Source organism: Cheilinus undulatus, linkage group 1 (genome assembly GCF_018320785.1).
Source record: "Cheilinus undulatus linkage group 1, ASM1832078v1, whole genome shotgun sequence".
Classification (NCBI taxonomy): Eukaryota; Metazoa; Chordata; class Actinopteri; order Labriformes; family Labridae; genus Cheilinus; species Cheilinus undulatus.
Window position 1 is genome coordinate 17,622,125 of NC_054865.1, and position 18,395 is coordinate 17,640,519.

Here is an 18,395-nt window from a genome sequence, read left to right on the forward strand (position 1 = left end):
GGGCCCCATTCAGGCCGGGCAGTCCCCCTCTCTCTCTCTCTCACTCTTTCCTCCCTCCCTCTCTCTCTCTCTCTCCCTCTGTGGCAGCGTCGTTTGTCTACTCATTGAACCCATAGTCAGGAATGCGATGGTTGTTAGGGAGCCCTCTTTCACCTCCAAAGTGTTTTATTGATGAGCTCTGACTTCTCCTACTTTTTCACATGTCAAAGAAAGTCAAGTGTAGGCCTCCATGACTTCATTTCATGGCCTCCCATCCAAAAAAAAAAAAAAAAAAAGAGAAGCAATTTCTCTCCCCTCCCCCTGTTTCTGCCTGGCCCTCTCCCTCTTCTCCCCTCTCTCTCTCTGCCCTTTCATGCACCCCCTTTTCTGCTTCCACATCCATACAACCCTCATTCTCTCCCCTTTCGGTTTCTCCTCCTTTTGGAGTAAACTGCGGGGCTCCTCAGTACTCAGACTGGTGCTGCAGCAGAGCTCCGGGTGGACGCTCAAACACGGGCGCAGAGGGGTTGCTTTTGGGTGCGTTGAGGTGTGCGTTAATAGCCAGTCATTCAAAACCAAGCGCAGTTTGGGGGGAAGCGTGTGGCCATGGCTACACAGTCATTTGCTTTACTTTATTTACGCGTGCTATTTGCTGTCAGGTCGCAGGAGTGACGTCGCCCGGCCGCCGCGCCTCGCAAATGTGTCCATAAAGAGCAGTGGAGCTTGGCCTAAAGGCTGCGCTCTTTACGCATGGCCTTCTTGTTGACAGGAGGGGTAAGGCTATTCAGGGGAAGGTGATACCCAAAAGAATCAACAAACGCACGTGGTGGGGATTTTTTTGGATTGTTTTAAGCGAGGGAAGGGGCTCTAGCTTTTCAAATAGACAAGATTTCCAAGTCTGAGTGGAGCTTTTCAACTTTTCTAAACTCAGCTGAGACGTCTTCACAAAGGCAAGTTTAAGGAACTTCTATCTCCTGTTTTCTATTTACATTTTGGACCTTATTTTAGAGCAGCACTGATTTTAAGTTCATGAAGAAATAACATTTTTCTAAGATGTTGAAAATGAAAACAAATCTAAATTTGGCACCTGGCTGAAGAACAAAATCAAACATATAAAAAACAAGGGTGGCATTTTGCAACATTTCCCAAACTTTTCAGATGAAATTCCTCTTTGTAACACCAAAAAGCGCTGCATACTCTGTCATTTCTATTTGCTGCTATAAGCTCCAGCGTTGACGAGCGCGCCTCTCCATGCACTGCGTCCTCCTTTTGCTTGCAGCTCTAGTTAGCCTCAGGATGGAGCTGAACATGCCTGAGATTCCCTGCGCAGACCCAATTCAGCCTGGAAGAATAGAGCTCCACGTCCAATGGGCATTTCCGAGGCAGTTGCTCTGCAATAGGGCAATATTCAGCAAGTGAGCGCAGGGTATTTGCATGCGTGGGCTGATTAGTGGGTTGGGAAGACGAGACTCTCTCTTTCTCTCCCTCCTTTTTCTCTCTCTCTCTTTCTCTCTCGCTGTGGCTCTGCCCCGTTTCCCGCTTTGGCTGTGGTGCAGGGGGAAGTGTTTATATGGGGGATGATGACAGAGGTCGGGTCGTGCTAATGGGCCAGTGAAGAGCGGCGGAGGGAGGCGAGGCGAGGAGAGGCGAGGCGCGCACAGCAGACCACGAACACATACATTAATACACTTGTTCCATCACCAATCAGCATAGGTGTGTTCATTCTCTTTTACCCCCACCTCCTCCTTCCACCACCACTACTCTCCCCCCTCCCTCCCCTCTCTCGCTCTCTTTTCTCTCTTCCCCACTCTCTCTCTTTCCGACTCTCTCATTCGCTCTCTCACACGCCAGCGCACATCCTCGCCAAACTCCGTGCGTCCTGACATCTGAGTTCACTGTCAATCTCTGTCCACTTCGCAGGGATATCCCCTCCGTCTCCGCCGAAGACCACTGGAAACTAATTTTTCCCTCCTCTGAACTTCCCCGAGAGAGAGAGACTGATCCTGGTCGGCTTTTTTTTTTTTTCACTTTTTCTGTGGTGTGGAGAAGTAGGCTGAAGAGTGTAGTTTGAAAAGGACTTTGACAACGAAACAGGATGCCCCAAAAAGGTGAGAACATGACGAAAAGTTTGTGCAGAAATTACCATTTTCACTTTGAAAAATGTTATTAATTTAAAAATTGCACATTTATGATGAATCTGATATTTGTTGAAGTTTATGTGATTGATGGTGTTCAGGCTGAGGTTAGATGCTGTGCTGTAGTACGCCTGTTTACTTCTGACTGGACTCGAACAGCCTTTAGCTCCTCTGTCTGCTTTATCTGCTCCATTTTGTAGTGAGTGTGTAATACGTTGTGTGTGTTTAGGCCCTGCACGGATAGCTTACCGCTTATTTATGACAGTAAAGAGTAAAAAGTCACGTTGGGCCAGGACAGTGATCATCGTGGAGAATGGGGCGCAATGACCCGTTGAGGAAAGGTGTCAGATTGATTCATGCAGGCGAGTCACCCAAGCGCCTTGTAAAAAAAGAAACAGTTGGGAAGGAGGCCCGTTTTATTTTATTTGTGTCAGAAAAAATACAACTTTTACCCCTGTTTTAAAAATGTATTTACAGTGTGCTCTAAATGTAGTCAAACTTTGTTTACATGTGCAGCATCTTGAAAACACCCATCCTGAAACGCCATATACTATAGTAGCTAAATAATGCTGCAAAAAACTTTATTTAACTGAAACGTAAAATGTTTAAATACACTGATGCTTTAGAAACTACAAAAAAGAGTAAAACTTAAATAATGCATTTTAAAAAATCTTATTTTAAATGCAGTTTCAGAATAATGGAGGCTACCCTAAAATAAAGCTTAAAAAGAGAAAAAGGCGTACATATCTAATACATTATTATTATTATTATTTTATTTTAACAGAAAATTTTAAGCTGCCAAGTAGTCCTAAGTTAATCATTCTGGCTACTTGCATGCAAAATACTAACGCAATAAATTTTATGAATAATTTCGAGCACCTTTTAAAGCCCCTACTTGCATTGAATAGGCCTATAAATAGGCCTAAATAAATATATACCCTCTCTCAGCCCTTAGTCCAGGCCTACATAAACCACTTCTGCATTTGAATGTTGTGAGCGCTCAGAATAAGCATGTTGAATTACGACATTGTTGTTCCGGATTAGGAAAGGGAAAAGAAATGCAGATTAGATCGTAGTTAACCTCGGGAACAACAACGTTTGAGCTTTCGACCCTAAATAAATGATTAACCACATGGACCTTATGAGGCTAAACGCTACCTACCTACCGCCTCAGTGAACCGCCTTTACAGGCTTAATTACCGCCTTTGTAATTTATATTTTGGCCCACTGCATTTGTATAAAATCGCCACACAAGATTTGGAATAACGTTTCAAATATATTCTGTCTTTTTTTGGTTATTTTAAATCGTGCTAAACATGCTAACTCAAGCTATGTTGCCCATGTGATGGAATCTGCATTTGATTAATTCAGCCTATTTGTTAAACATGAAAGGCTGCAGCAGCAGAAGCAGTAATGGCGGCCCTCTATAACGTGCACGTCACAAACTAGCTCTGCTCCATACACAGCCTGTTAGCCGGCGTTATTAGGCCATTTTGCTCTGCACACAACACAAGTTAGCATGGAGGGGAGAAAACGAGGAAACTTCAGACTTCTCCCTGCCTGGCCCCCTTTTTATCTGTCCTCCCCAGTCAATAGCTTCTTTAATGCATTTGTCTTTTCCAATTGAGCGCCCTACTGCGCTGTTGTGTCTTTCAACTCGCTTTACAACCCGCACCAGCAGCACAAAATAACCACCAAATATTTATAACAAGAAATTACCTCTTTTTAATTTTTTCTCTCTCTAAACGCAGGGCAAAACAAAACCCACATTCACGCACTAGCGGCACCGGGGTCACGGTCGTGTAAGAGAGAGAGAGGGGGGGGAGAGAGAGGGAGAGTATGAATGGTCCCAGAGGGGGTGGATGCATGCCTCCGGCCCTTTGTATTAATCTGAACTTGTTGGTGTTTAGTAGGGGAAGCTGTGTGTTTCTAGTCGCGGAGGCCGAGTTTTCGCCCGGGGTTTGAGGTACACGGAGGCAGAAAAAAAACCAAGGGAGGGGGGGTTAGTATTGTTGGGAGTCCAGCAGGCTTTGTACACCAGCTTTGTACCCCCTCCTGGTCTGGACTTTAGCAGAGCAGTGAGGCGAGGTAGACAACGTGTGTCACTGTACAGTTTCCACGCTATAGACCCCACCGGCGGAGGGATATCAAGTTTTTAAATAAAGGCGTCTTACTGTGACGCTGAGGGCTGATTGTTTTGTATAAAATAAAGCCCTTAAGAAAAACTTAGAAGTCTACAAGTCGCGGCTAGGGTGCTAGTTTAAATATTAGTTGACATGTGCATAACAGAGATGTTCAAATAATCTTCTTCCGCGTCTTTCCTGAGTTATTAGCTTGTCAGCAGCGTTGTTAAATGTAGGGCACTATTTAAAAAGTAGTACATAAGTATAGCTGTGGTGGCTGTGCTAATGTGTTGTTTTGCTTTGTCCTATAGGGAGACATTAAGTAGTGAAAACGGCAGATGATTGACTAAATTGTTATAGAGTGGACAGTCAACTCTGTTTCCAGGCAAGTTTAATTAAAATATATTATACACTGAGGTTGTTAAAAATTCATCATGCATCAGTAATGTTTAAGCACCAAAAAAGAACCGAAACTATTCAAATCGAACGATGAGATGAGATCATTTCTTTCAAAATAAAATAAGACACTTACAGATGTGCATACAGCAGGTGTACAATGTGATGCTGACCACTCTTGTTTTTCTTCCTGTGACGCTTAGAATACCACAACCAAGCCACGTGGGAGTCTGGAGTAGCCTCAATGATGCAGAACAGTAAGTTGTTTTCATTTGATTTTATTTTGAAACTTTTAATTACAACCGCAAGTTTTAATGTGGTTGCATGGAAGTGACACCCACTGACATGCACTGGTTGTTATTATAGCGCAATAACTTTCTTTTTGCACAACACTTTAAAGAAAATATATTCAGGCATAAATTTGCATGACTTTGAGGTTGCAGGGCAGGAATATTCTCAGTTATTTGATGGCTTGTTAATTTTTTTCCCCTCAATGATAGGTAGGCAAAGTTATTATTGAACAAGTTAATCACACGTCGTCCTGCTCCAGAGAGAGGAGAGGAGAGGAGGGAGATGGGGGAGGCAGAATAAAAGGGGGGGGGGGGGGGGGGGGGGGGGGGGTTGTGAGGGAGATTTTTTGTTTCTGCTTGAGTTGGTATTAAATAATTGCACAGCCGTCTGCATTAGCGTTAGAGCTGGCTGCCAGGCTGCATACAAGATTAGGCTGCGTGAAGAAGAGCCCTGCATGAAACATGAGGAATAGCAATAATGTCTTATGTAGATTAGTCCATATTCTTCACGGACAGACAGCAGGAAGCAGAGAGAAAATGCTTGTATTATAACCGCAGGCCTCACTAGATTCAGCGTGGAGGATAAATATTAACAACCATATTGTCGTGGGTGCCAATCATAAAAACATGCTGCTTATTAAGGCAGCCCATGAGTTGATTTTTGTCTTAAATGCCTGGTGTATGTGTGTGTGTGTCAGTGTGTGAAACAAAAAAGGTTAAACATGAAACATTTTCTCTCTTGCTGCTGGACAAGAGGTGTATGACATCTGTGATGAAGGTGTGTGGAATAATTTTATTATATTATTCTCCATATACCTCGATGACGTGTCTGTGCTGTAATCTGTGCGCATAATCTGTTTGAATCCAACGCTGACAGTTGGATTTTTTTTTGATGTGCAGAGGGGTTGATTCATGAGAATGAAATGTTCTTGTACAAACTGGGGGGGCAGGAGAGTTTTATTTTGAAGGCCGCAGCGCCTGCCAGTTGTCCATTATAGGGATGATGGGGCCTTTATCAAAGCTGTGTACAACACCCAGCGCTCCTGCTTTGCTGCGGATTGATGATAATGGGATGCTCCCCTGGCTTTGGCGTGTGATGTCTGCTGCGAATTGCCGAGCAGATATCATTGGGCCCGGCCCTTTGGGTTGTCTAAAGGTCGCGGCGGCCTCGGTGGCTTTTGTGTTAATAACTCCTGGGTGTATATGGTGGGGAGCGTCCAAATTGACACCATATGTTTTCCTATTAGTCCACTCGCAATAGAATACAAGGCGCATAATCAGCGCCAGCGGGCGAGATCGACTCCGGGCACTTGAGGGAATTGTCGCCATGATTAAGACTTAACCTTTTAGGAGAGTTTGATTTTTATGTGATGTCCTTATCTGACGGTTTTATCGATCCGGAGGATTTACACCATAGTTATAAATCAGAAGTGGAAACATGGAGCAGCCCGGAGAGAAAGCTGGGGCTGCAGCTTAATGCGCATAGGCCAATTTCAGCGTAAGAAGTCTATTAATTCCACTTAATCCTGGAATTACCAAAGAGCAGGAGGGATGATAATGGATTTACTATCAATCAGATCCACGCTGGAAGATTATTACACATAGCGGCCAAAAGGGATATGTTACCCAGTTAAACAGGTTAATTCTCACAGCGGCCTTTCCTTTAATTTTGATCAAATAAAGTGTGCACTTTAAATCACAGCACTGTGACATGCTTCAGAGTTCAGACGCCCACCGATTGCACACAACAGGGCTGCAGTGGCTGTGAGCATTTGTTGTCAAATACAAACAAGGGGGGAGAAAAAAAAGCTGCATGTCACTTTTAATATGTTAAGAATCCAGGCGCGCCCTCGTTTGTGTGACCGCGCGTAGCCCCTGGCCACCTTAAAACGAAGTCTCCCTCGGAGGGTAAACGAGTAGCGTCCAATTTTGTCTGAGTGATATCCAAATGCAGACAGAAAGGGTCGTTTTATCATGCTACTATTTGTCGTGACGATGCGATTTTCAAAAGCAGAGCGGTGTCATAAAGTGACATGCCTGCCACAAGTGCTCCAACTGATCTTTTCAATTAGCCTCCCATGCATGATCCGAGGCGACTTCCGCCTATTTCCAGAAATTAAGCTCAAACTTGACGTGCAGCTAGCTTTATTTTAAAGACAAATGTCAGGCAGGCTCATCATATTTTCCCCCTCTTCTATATTTGGAGCTTATTTATTGCTAAGGAGCCTCTGCTCCCGGAGTCAATGTACCGGGCGGCAGCGTAGGGGAAGGCAGCGGAGAAACAGAGAGCAGCTCAGGCACTCCGGGGAGTCAGCTCTCCCATTTGGCTTCAGGTTTGCGGGCTTATTCTTTGCTTTAGAAGGATGCTGTAAAACTATTTAGGAATAATTTGCATAAAAGTCGACTTTTTAGACAATAACCTATTATAGAAATACCATTTTAGAGAGGCTTTCCTGTGTGATGTCTGCTTCATTGGTGCGTAATTATTGTGTGTTTTGAAGCAGATGATGTTGCGGCGATTTAAAGGCACTTTCTAGAAAGCGATGCATGTGGATGAGCGCTAATCTTACACATTATTTCAGGTGAAGTGTTCTTCTGAGGCTGTCGCTGTTGCTGGTTATTATTTGAGGATTGTTCACGAGTGGGATGTTGCTTTTGGTGATGCGTAATTTTAACTTGGAGGGTGGATAACGGTGCGGATGTTTTAATGGCAGTCTGCTGTTTTGTTGAAAGGTTGGCTGTGATTCCTAGGGGCACAAACCGATTGATGTCTTTATTTTTTATCAAGAAAACATGATGTTAAGATGTTTCAGTTTATCTTTTTAGGATTATAATCGTTTTATCCATGTTGCGCATGCATTATGGCTACTGGATCAGTGCGCACTGTTTGTCTTCAGAGGAGAATGTAACAGCTGCTTCAAACTATCTTTGAAATAATACCATTTAATTTTAAACACTTCTTTACGACCTGATAATGAGGCTTATCTATTTTTAAGCAGTCTCTAATAATCCTTGTGTCCTCCTGTCTCCATTTTCCATCTTGAGCTCGTTTTTTTCCCAAAGCGCATCCTCCTTACACCATTCAATAACGTTTGCTTTTCCATCAGATATGTTTTTCCTGTGAGGGATAATGCGATGTGATGACTGCGATGCTTTTGTCTCCATGTAGGTCACAGTGGCGTAAACCAGCTTGGTGGTGTGTTTGTTAATGGTAGACCGCTGCCGGATTCCACCAGGCAGAAAATAGTTGAACTTGCGCACAGTGGTGCTCGGCCCTGCGACATATCCAGGATACTTCAGGTGAATATTTCCATCCTTTTATTAAGAAACAGAGAACAGCTTCATACTGGCTTTGTTTTCAGTAATTTAAGGATAAATTTGGAAGACATAATGGTGTGATTTTCCTTGCTTTTTATGATTGTTTAAAGTCAGTAAAATATGACTACCAGCTACCTAAAAGCTTCAAATAAAGCACATAAAGAGTAAAGTAATGTGCCTGCTATTATAAAGAATAAGAAATGCCTAATGGACCATTCAAGGCATATTTTTTTTGTTTATAGACCCATGATGAAGTCCAAGTGCTGGACAGTGAAAAGGTGATAATTAATTGACGCCATCTTAGTCATTCCGTTCATAGTCGTAAATAATGTATGTGAATTGTGTCTTTTGTTTCCTATCCAGGTATCCAACGGCTGCGTGAGCAAAATCCTGGGCAGATATTATGAAACTGGCTCCATAAGACCGAGAGCAATAGGCGGCAGCAAACCCAGGGTCGCCACTCCGGAGGTGGTCGCAAAAATCGCGCAGTACAAGCGGGAGTGTCCGTCTATCTTCGCGTGGGAGATCCGTGACAGACTCCTGTCGGAGGGGATCTGCACCAACGACAACATCCCCAGCGTAAGTGCACTGACTGTAACTTATGTGCATGATTTAATTTGCCACATGAAATGACTTTTTTCTCATGCAGTGGAGGAAGAGGAGATGGGCAGCCATCCGTTCACTCTTATTAAACACAGTGTGTTTGAAAAGCGTGGCGCGCGCATTGCAGCGTATGAACCCAAACATACAGGAGCAGCAATGCGCTGTCCATTTATGCGCTTTTCAGGAAACAGCCTCCTCTGCACGTTCATTACCATCACAAGCTGATCCAGCGCTGCTCACTGCTATCATATGTAATTTGTCATTCAGGTGTCATCGATAAACAGAGTCCTCCGCAACCTGGCTAGTGAAAAGCAACAGATGGGCGCAGATGGCATGTATGACAAGCTGAGAATGCTCAACGGTCAGACAGGAACTTGGGGGACCCGGCCCGGCTGGTACCCCGGAACATCAGTGCCAGGGCAGCCCAACCAAGGTGAGCCTCATTATCACACAGCGGCGATAAAGACACCTTGACGCACAAAGACGCATCACATATAGCTCTGATTTTTGATCAGTACGCCCCGATAAATCCCGTCAGCAGTCTCCATCTGAACCCCAGAGGGGTCACCACAAACCGTCATGTTTGAATCTGAATAGTTTTACAGCTCTCTCTTCCAGTGGTTCCGGTCCACGGCTCTGTTTGCAGGAAGGTATTGTATTGGCATGCTTTGATGCCCTGAACAAGACCCCCAATTAAGACTAGTCGATTAGAGGAAGCCACAGGCCGTGCATGCAGTCTGAATGCCTCCACTGTCCCAGACATGGATGTGCGTGACAGCGGCTTGTCCTTTCAGCAGAGGTGTCCATCCAACAGCCGGAGTTTTCCTCCCCTCCTGATGGGGAGGCCGAGCTGTGAGTGTGTGTGTGGCTGTGAGTGTGTGTGCGGGGATATTTAGTACAAAGGAATGTTTTCCTTCACACGCAATGATTGGTTATGGGAACGCTCCGCACTACGTGTAATTGCTCATTAGAGAGGGCTTTGTCTCTCATTATGGCAACATGCAGGAGTGTGGAGATGGTCGGGCTGCTGTGGAAATATTCCACCTCACAGGGTTTCCTGTCGGCCTGCTGCAGGCCAAAAACACTGCAGAGACTTTTTATTAGAAGATGCTCTGGCGCTTTGCTTATATGTTTAAATCCAGGGTGTTGGGGAGAAGCGTTGTGTGGTTTTTACGCATCAGGAAAGCGGAAATGCGCGTGCTGGAATTCAGGCATAGAGAATAATCATTTGCATTCGTTTGATTTGGACACGTGGGGTTGTTATTAAAAAGCAGCAATGCGGAAACAATCACATTAACATACAATTATTCAACTATTATTATTATCATTATTATTATTATTACTTTAACGCTAATTTTAATGTTTTAAAAGCCATGAGAATAATTGTCAATGATTGTTAATTAACCGAAATTTAATTCTGCTATATTATAAGTACTTTAACCCTGATTATATTTACATTAATTGCATTTTAATGGTTAAAAAATCTACAATTTCCCTAGTCTTTATTGTGATGAAAAATTCCCCCAGTATTTACGTAAATCAGTATTCTCAGGGGAATAAAAATCTGTTTTCCAGCCGACAACCCAGTGCGCAGATTTAAAGGCTACATGGAGAGTGACAGGCCCCCAAAAGAAGACAACTCTATCCAAAGAGCACCGAATAAAAACCTCCGCACCGATTTTTTGTCTTTCATCTCTTTCTCATTCTCACTCGCTGGCTATATGGCTCCAAATCCCATCTATAGGATTTAGTCTCTCACTTTCTCTTTCACTTCTAAGCGGTTTCTCAAGAGTGTTTTGATCCGGTCTCAGCAGCTGAAAGGTGCCGCAATTGGTTCGGTATCTCTCTCTCTCTCCCCCCTTTTTTTGCTGCTTTTCCGCCTCACTGGCTGAGACATCGTGATACTAAAGAATGAGTTTATTTCCCAGCGCTTTTATAAAGAAAACAAATCCCATCCTAGCGTCAGTGGGTCTGGCAGACGGATAATAGCTGCACATTCACTCCTTTTTATGGATTATCCGGAGTGAAGAAACAAATAGCGTGGATACAAACTATTGGCCTACAGAGGAATACTTTTGTCTGTTTTAGCAGCGAGGGAAATTGTCGAGAAACGTTGCGCATCAGGTTGGCTCCAATGAAGCAAAAGCTTTTACATTTAGACACACTAAATATGTTTTCGAGCGCGTAAAAGTCCTGCAAAACATCGTGAAGCAATTTCTAGCAGCCACACAAAAGGAAATAACACTTTGGTAGAATTAAGTCTGCAAACTCAGGTTATTTTTATGCGCTTTTTGGAAAACGTAAACTTTACGCACGGCCTTTTCGCACCTGTTTGCGTCCCCAAAATACTCCAGTCCTGACTCGAGGCCTTGCAGAAAATTAATTAAAATATTTTCTAACTAAAACTGCGTAAAAGGGCACAAACTCCGCTGCATAGCTGCAGAGAAGTGAGATATTACATAAAGCAGCCCCCTGCTTAATTTCGCATTAACTCCTCGGTGTGATAATGATGTCCAACAACAAGACAGACATTAGTCGATAAGCCTCGCCCTGCAAACTGAAGGGCCAGTGAATAGATTGGCCTGATTTGGGTTGTTCAGGGGGTTGCATGCTCTCTCCTCACTCATTTGTTTCCAATTGAAGACAGAAATCCTGACTGGCGTGGAGCTGGCCGGGGGACGTGATTAATGATGGTAGTGGATAAGGGTTAACACACTGGACTCAAAGCTCTGTTGACTGGGATCCTCGTGCGCACAATGCCAAAGCACTATAGCCTGTGCGCCTCCAGAGAGAGAGGATCCTTTTGTCATCTCCTCCAAAGGCTCCCCCTCCCATATATTACACCCACCGAGGGCTCACTGCTCGTCCCGGGCTGTGTCCATAGTTTAATGGTTTCCCTTACTCCTGAAGGCATTGTATCATTCTGAAAAGCGTCTTCTCCTATTCAAAAGTTGGTGGTCACCTCAATGGCTATACCAACGCCCATATGGGAACGACCATTGAGGCATTGCTCTGGCCCTAAAAAAGGGGGCGAAGAGAGTTTGGGGTTTTTAATACATTTCATAGGCCGTGAAAAGAAAGCTCGCCACATCTTGTCACATTTCTCTTAACCTTTTGAGAACACACGCCATTGTTTTGGAGCAAGAAGTACGCGCAGCCTTTCCCCTCCGCCAACACGGTTTTTCCCACAATATTTTATAAACAATTTAACCTTCTTCAGATTGTGTCTTCTCACGCAGGCTGTAATCTGGATGCATTAAGGAGGATTCGCAATCATTCCTCTGATTTTGAGTCCAATCAAGCATGACTGGGCCTTTAATTAATGATGTTCCAGCGCTCTCTGTACAATTAGCTGCAGACTGATACAACACGGGGCCCCAGAATTAATTATTCAATTAGCTTAATTGAATGTATATTTCCATTATAACGTTTTTTCTTTCTTTTTTTTTTTTTTTTTGCAGATGGTTGCCAACAACAAGACGGTGCAGGAGAAAACACAAACTCCATCAGCTCGAACGGAGAGGACTCAGAGGAGACACAGATGCGTCTGCAGCTCAAGAGGAAACTACAGAGAAATCGCACTTCATTCACACAGGAGCAGATTGAAGCCCTGGAAAAAGGTGCAAAAATCATAGAAACATTGCAACATTAAAGGTTGATTTTCTTCTGATTTAAAAAAAAAACAACAAAAAAACAAACAAACAAAAAAAACTAATAATAAAATGCATAGTTGTAAAAGGTCAGAGCAGGAGGAATTTTGGATATGGGGCCTTTAACACTATGATTATTCAACCATAGCTCTATAAAATAAACACCTAAAAATGCTCTATATTAATTTAAAAAACTATCCTTCTTATGAATTTGTTGCTTTTGTTGCATTACAGAATTTGAAAGAACTCACTATCCAGATGTGTTTGCACGAGAGAGACTAGCAGCGAAAATCGACCTGCCAGAAGCAAGAATACAGGTGAGTGATCAGAGTTTTATACAGCTAAATTAGACCTGCTCTTCAAAAGCTGACATTTATAAAAGACTGTAGACTAATATGAGCCTCTTATGTCATCACAGGTCTGGTTCTCAAACAGAAGAGCAAAGTGGAGGCGAGAGGAGAAGCTGCGGAACCAGCGCCGGCAGGCCAACAACTCCTCCAGTCACATCCCTATCAGCAGCAGCTTTAGCACCAGTGTGTACCAGGCCATCCCACAGCCAACTACGCCGGGTAGGTGCAACACAGCCAGGGAAACACTAGAAGGGCCTTAAATAAAATAAAAAATAAGTTTGATTTTCAAATGTAACCAGTCACTGAGTACATAACACACATGCTGCACATAAACAGCTTAATTTAAGGAATAAAATGTGTGTCCGTAAAACTTAAAATAAAAGCCCGTCTCTATTCAGTTTGCTAACCTGGTACTGCAAAACATTTTGAGAAATAAAAGCAGGTCTAGGCTGTAGGCCCAGAGGCCAGCACAGCACTTGTTTGTGATTTTATTAGCGGAGGTGTCTCCCTCTCTGTCCCATAGTGCAGCAGGTTGGCAGAAATGGGAAAAACAAAGGGTCAAACAAGGGTCTCAGACAGGAAAAAAAATAATAATACATTTTATTTAAAGATGAGGGCAGTTATTTGTGGAAGCACAAATGTGGCACAAAAAATACTTATGTAATAAAAAATGTAAATGTCTGTTTTAATGCCTAATCCTTTTTACTTACATGGTGTTACCTCATGTTTGACAACAAAAGCCAGGTTTCAGCTACAGGCCCGTAACAGCACAGCACTAGTTTTTGACTCACTTGGCAGAAGTGTCTCCTTCCCTCCCTCATACTGCTGCAAGTTAGCATAAATGGGCTTTCTTACAAAACAAGGCCATATTAGAGACTTTTAATTTATATTTGTTTATATTTGTTAATTTTGCACACAGTTTAAATATTCATTTTAAGCAAATTTATAATTTTAACGTCTTTCCCATCACTGCGTTGCATGTTTTGTTTGTAAAATGATTAAAGGCCTGACTCATATTGATGCTTATTCCAACTAAAGGTAGGGGTTTCCCCAGGTCGTTATTAAAAAAATCTGAGCTATTAATTGAGGTTTTACTGTTCAAAGTATTATTATAAGAAAGCCTGCAGAGAAATATGACTAAAAGGCCCAAATCATATTGATGCTATCCCAACTAAAGCTTTGTTTTTTCCTAGACTGGATAACTTAAAGGCCTGGGCTATTAATTAAAGTTTTACAGTTCCAAGTATTATAATGAGAAAGCCTGCAGAGAAAAACAAGAAAAGGCCCATTTCATATTAACGCCTATCCCAACTTAAGGTCGGGATTTTTCCTGGACTAAATTAATAAAAGTCTAGGCTATTAATTGAGGTTTGACGGTACAAACTATTATTATGAGAAAACCTTCAAAGGAACATAAAAAAGGCCTGACTCATATTGAAGCCTATATCTACTAACTGGGTTTTCCGAAACTTAATTTAATAAAAGCCTGGGCTATTAATTAAGGTTTTATAGTTCTTAGTAATATTATGAGAAAACCTGCAGAGAAATATGAATAAACAGTACAACTCATATTGGTGCCTATCCCAACTAAAGGTTTTTTTCCTATATGAAATACAGGAAATATTAATATGAAATAAAAGCCTGGGCTATTAATTGAGGTTTTACAGTACTAGGTATTATTATAAGAAAGCCTACAGAGGAATATAAAACCAGGACTGTCTCATCTTGTATCGACACCTTAGCCAACTTAAGGTTTTTTTTTTTCTTAGTCCTAATTTAGTAGAAGACTAGGCTATTAATTGAGGTTTTATGCTTTTAAGTTTTTTTTATGACAAAATCTTTAGAGAAATATAAAAAAGGCCTCTCTCAAGTTGATGCCTATCCCAAATTAAGGTAGGGTTTTTTTTCCTAGACTTAATTAAATAGAAGCCTGGGCTATTAATTGAGGTTTTACACTTCTAAGTGTTTTTTTTAATTTTTTTTTTATGACAAAGTCTTCAGAGAAATATAAAAAAAGCCTGTCTCATATCCATGCCTATCCCAACTTAAGGTAGGGTCTTTTTTCCTAGACTTAATTTAATAGAAGCCTGAGCTATTTATTGAACTTTTACAGTTCTAAGTATTATTATGAGAAAGCCTGCAGAGGAATATAAAAAAAAGAGCAAAGAGGCCTCAGTGTCAGTGCGCTCTAGTTCACATGAAGAAGCAGCGGTGGTTTCCTTTTGATGGATGATTGAGCAAAACTTCTCAGCTGACTCTGTGCGTAATTACCGCATCAGACAGGAGCGCATACACACTCACACACCGACAGAGCAGCAGCTCATGCTCACAAGTCAATCACCTGAGACTCACAGTGTACAGTATCTGTCCGGGCCCATCAGCCTGTCAGTGAGGCGTCACCTTACACACGCACTACTTAATGATAACGAGGCAGCTCTTACACTACAGAGGACTCAGCTTTGTGTAATTTTAATGCTTTTTCTTTTTTTCTTTTTTTTTTAATCCACAGTGTCCTTCACCTCGGGGTCAATGCTGGGTAGACCTGACTCTGCACTCACAAACACCTACAGTGCACTGCCCCCCATGCCCAGCTTCACCATGGCAAACAATCTACCTATGCAAGTAAGTCAAAAAGCCTTTATTTATTTATCTATTTAAAGTGTATATTTATGTATTAATGTTATAATTCAAGAGTGGAATAAAAAAAACAGCTGGCAAAATTTAAACTGTTTCCTGGCCAAAACAAACTCTTTCTAAAAATCATTTTTTAAATTAAAGAGTACTAAACTAAACATAAAATATCATAAAAATCAAAGATATTTAACTAATATTAAAGACTACAAATATGGTTGGCTAAGCTAATGTAACATTCTCTCCCCATCTATAGCCCAGCCAGACCTCCTCTTATTCCTGCATGCTGCCTACCAGTCCGCCTGTGAACGGGCGGAGCTACGAAACATACACGCCCCCTCATATGCAGGCACATATGAACAGCCAATCAATGACCACTTCTGGTACCACCTCAACAGGTAGGCAGAAAAGTTCGTTGTTTACGAATATGCTTGGGGAATTCTTGCATATCTGCCACCTCTTCCTCTAACTCGGGGGGTACTAGGCCTCATAGCTGTCTTTGATTCATGCTCTGTGCTGCAACTTTCCTCTTCATGCTTCAAACGTATTGATATCTCTACATCCCACATCATTTTCCTCCTGCGGCTGCATGAACTAAGCTCATTTCATCGCCAGCTCTACGCCATCATGTCACTCACGCTACTCCAGCCCATAGTTTAGTTCCACCCCATTAGGATGCTGTTACTGGGAGCCATATATACCGGTTATAGTCATGAAGAGTTAATCATGCATAACCACATTTCCTCTGTGCTAAATTGCTAATTAATTTGATTCATTTGCTGTTGTACTCTCCCTGTTTAAATGCCATTGCCAAAGCCTCAATTTATCGAGCTTGCGAGCCTTTTACTGTGCAACCATGTGCAGAGCATTGTGACTCATTGCAGCTCCACTGCTCGTCTACCTATTTGCAAGTGTTTAAAGCACAATGCCCCGCGCTATAAGGCTAACTGTGCATGGTGCATCCACTCATTTAATTTAGCATGTCGCCTTAAAGGCCTGTTTTGACTTTTTTTTCCTTTTACTCATGTCTTTTTTTCTCCTCTCTTATCTCTGCAGGACTCATCTCTCCTGGAGTGTCTGTCCCTGTCCAAGTCCCAGGCAGCGAGCCTGACATGTCTCAGTACTGGTCAAGACTACAGTAGAGAGAAGAGCTACTTCACCCTGTAACCACCCACTCCACCATCGCCCTCCGGCAGCGCTCCTCACACAAACACGGCACAGGAGAGTAGAGAAGGCGAGGGAGGGTTGAGAGGAGGCGAAGGACCTGAGAGAAGAGGAGGACAGAGAGAGAGAGACAGACTCTGGGAGAGCTTTGGGACGTCTGGGCTTTGTTTTTCCAGTGGGACTGTGTGCTGTTCTGTAGCTCTAGGCACATTCAAACAAACGAGGACTCGGAAGAGAGAACAAGGATGGAATAAAAAAATGGACCTCTGTAAAGTGCCCGGTGTTAAAATTTTTATGGAACAAAAACTTATCTGTTTTTTTCTATTTCCAACTTCAGTCATTGTTTCCTTTTTTTCTCTGGTGTGTTAGTAAATGGCCATTTGTATGTTAATATGAAAAACCAAGATCAAGTACTGATAGATGGACTGCTAGAAAACCATGTTGGTCTTGCGTTTGTTTGCGAGAGGAGAGATTCTGCCATGACTATCTTTTTAATCTGCTTATATCGAGACTTTCTACCAGCCTTTGCATGGTCTCTGGACGCTGTTGCATATCATTAAAAAGCTGGAGGGAAGACTTTAACTGTGTCAGAAAAAAAATAAACTATTTATTGGTCTTATTTCGTACGGATGGATATTTAGCAGAGGAAACTGAAAAAAAACCTTGATCCACCCACTGAGGCTGTGGTCTCCTCTCTGACTTATTAAACATGGATCAGCAGCTCAAAGTGTGCAAAGACGGTGTGACACGCAGCACAACTTGGACCTCGGTGGTTGGATTGACTCTAGATTACCACAAAGAACATTAAATGTGGAGAAACAGGTGTAAAAGAAAGCCTGTAGTCTGTAAATGGTAGACTGCGTCTTCGATATAATCCAATTTGTTTATGTCAAAATGTAAAGTACTTGTCTTCCCTAGAAATCTTCCAGAAAGATTTCTCCAATAAAAGTTGATTTCATTTATATCCCCGAGAATATTCTATAAATGTTCCATGCATCATAAAATACATTTCTTTAGGGTCAGGTACAATTTGTCTCTTAGGTATAGTTGTATTATAGTGTCCTATGGTCAAAAAATGTGCAACTAGAAATATTTAATTCCTATAATTATGATTAAACATTGCTTGACAGAGTTTTAAACTTAAGTGTTTGGCAGTTGTTTACAAGTACATATCAGATTTAATCATTGTTGATTGTAAAACAGACCAAAGCCTTTGTATTTCATCTAGTACACAGTGTTTTTTTAAAGATATTAGTCTTGTGTTGCAACATTTTTGTAAACACGTTCTGTTCGATTACATTGGCTTCGAGTTCGTGCGACTGCAGTCGAACCCCGCAGTCCTTATTTATAATTGAAGACCATGGGAGGGTTTTTCTAGCATCATCTGTCATGCTCTTTTGAGTTGTTGCATTTTTATTTCAGTGTGTACGTAGAACATGGACACACACTGGGTTTACGTCTGAGCAATGCTTCTGAGATAAAAACGTCTACACGCTGTCTCTTAAATATTTCAATTTAATTTTATTTAAAATGGAGCTTTCTAAATGTATTTTGTGAAAACTATAAAACATTTTGTACAGTAAAATTGTGTCTTAAAGAAAGCCTTTTTGCCTGGTCAATTTATACGCAGTGTCAAAATCTAGACATAAATGCAGCATAGCTGCAAATTTGAACAAATCCAACGCTGACAAATGCCAGTACAAGGGCTCCTGTTTCACACACAACACCTCCAATTCCCACCAAACAAAGGTGTCCA

General features: G+C 42.1%; 1 protein-coding gene across 1 annotated transcript; it reads left to right on the forward strand.

The window, feature by feature from the left end:
• Nucleotides 1–2,074: 2,074 nt before the first annotated feature.
• pax6b (paired box 6b) lies at nt 2,075–16,617 on the forward strand. Its single transcript, XM_041788599.1, has 13 exons — nt 2,075–2,087; nt 4,837–4,890; nt 5,678–5,701; nt 8,093–8,223; nt 8,484–8,519; nt 8,605–8,820; nt 9,112–9,277; nt 12,306–12,464; nt 12,729–12,811; nt 12,913–13,063; nt 15,354–15,466; nt 15,732–15,873; nt 16,532–16,617. Exons 1-13 carry the CDS (start codon nt 2,075–2,077, stop codon nt 16,615–16,617), a joined length of 1,374 nt encoding a protein of 457 aa, XP_041644533.1.
• The last annotated feature ends 1,778 nt before the right edge of the window (nt 16,618–18,395 follow it).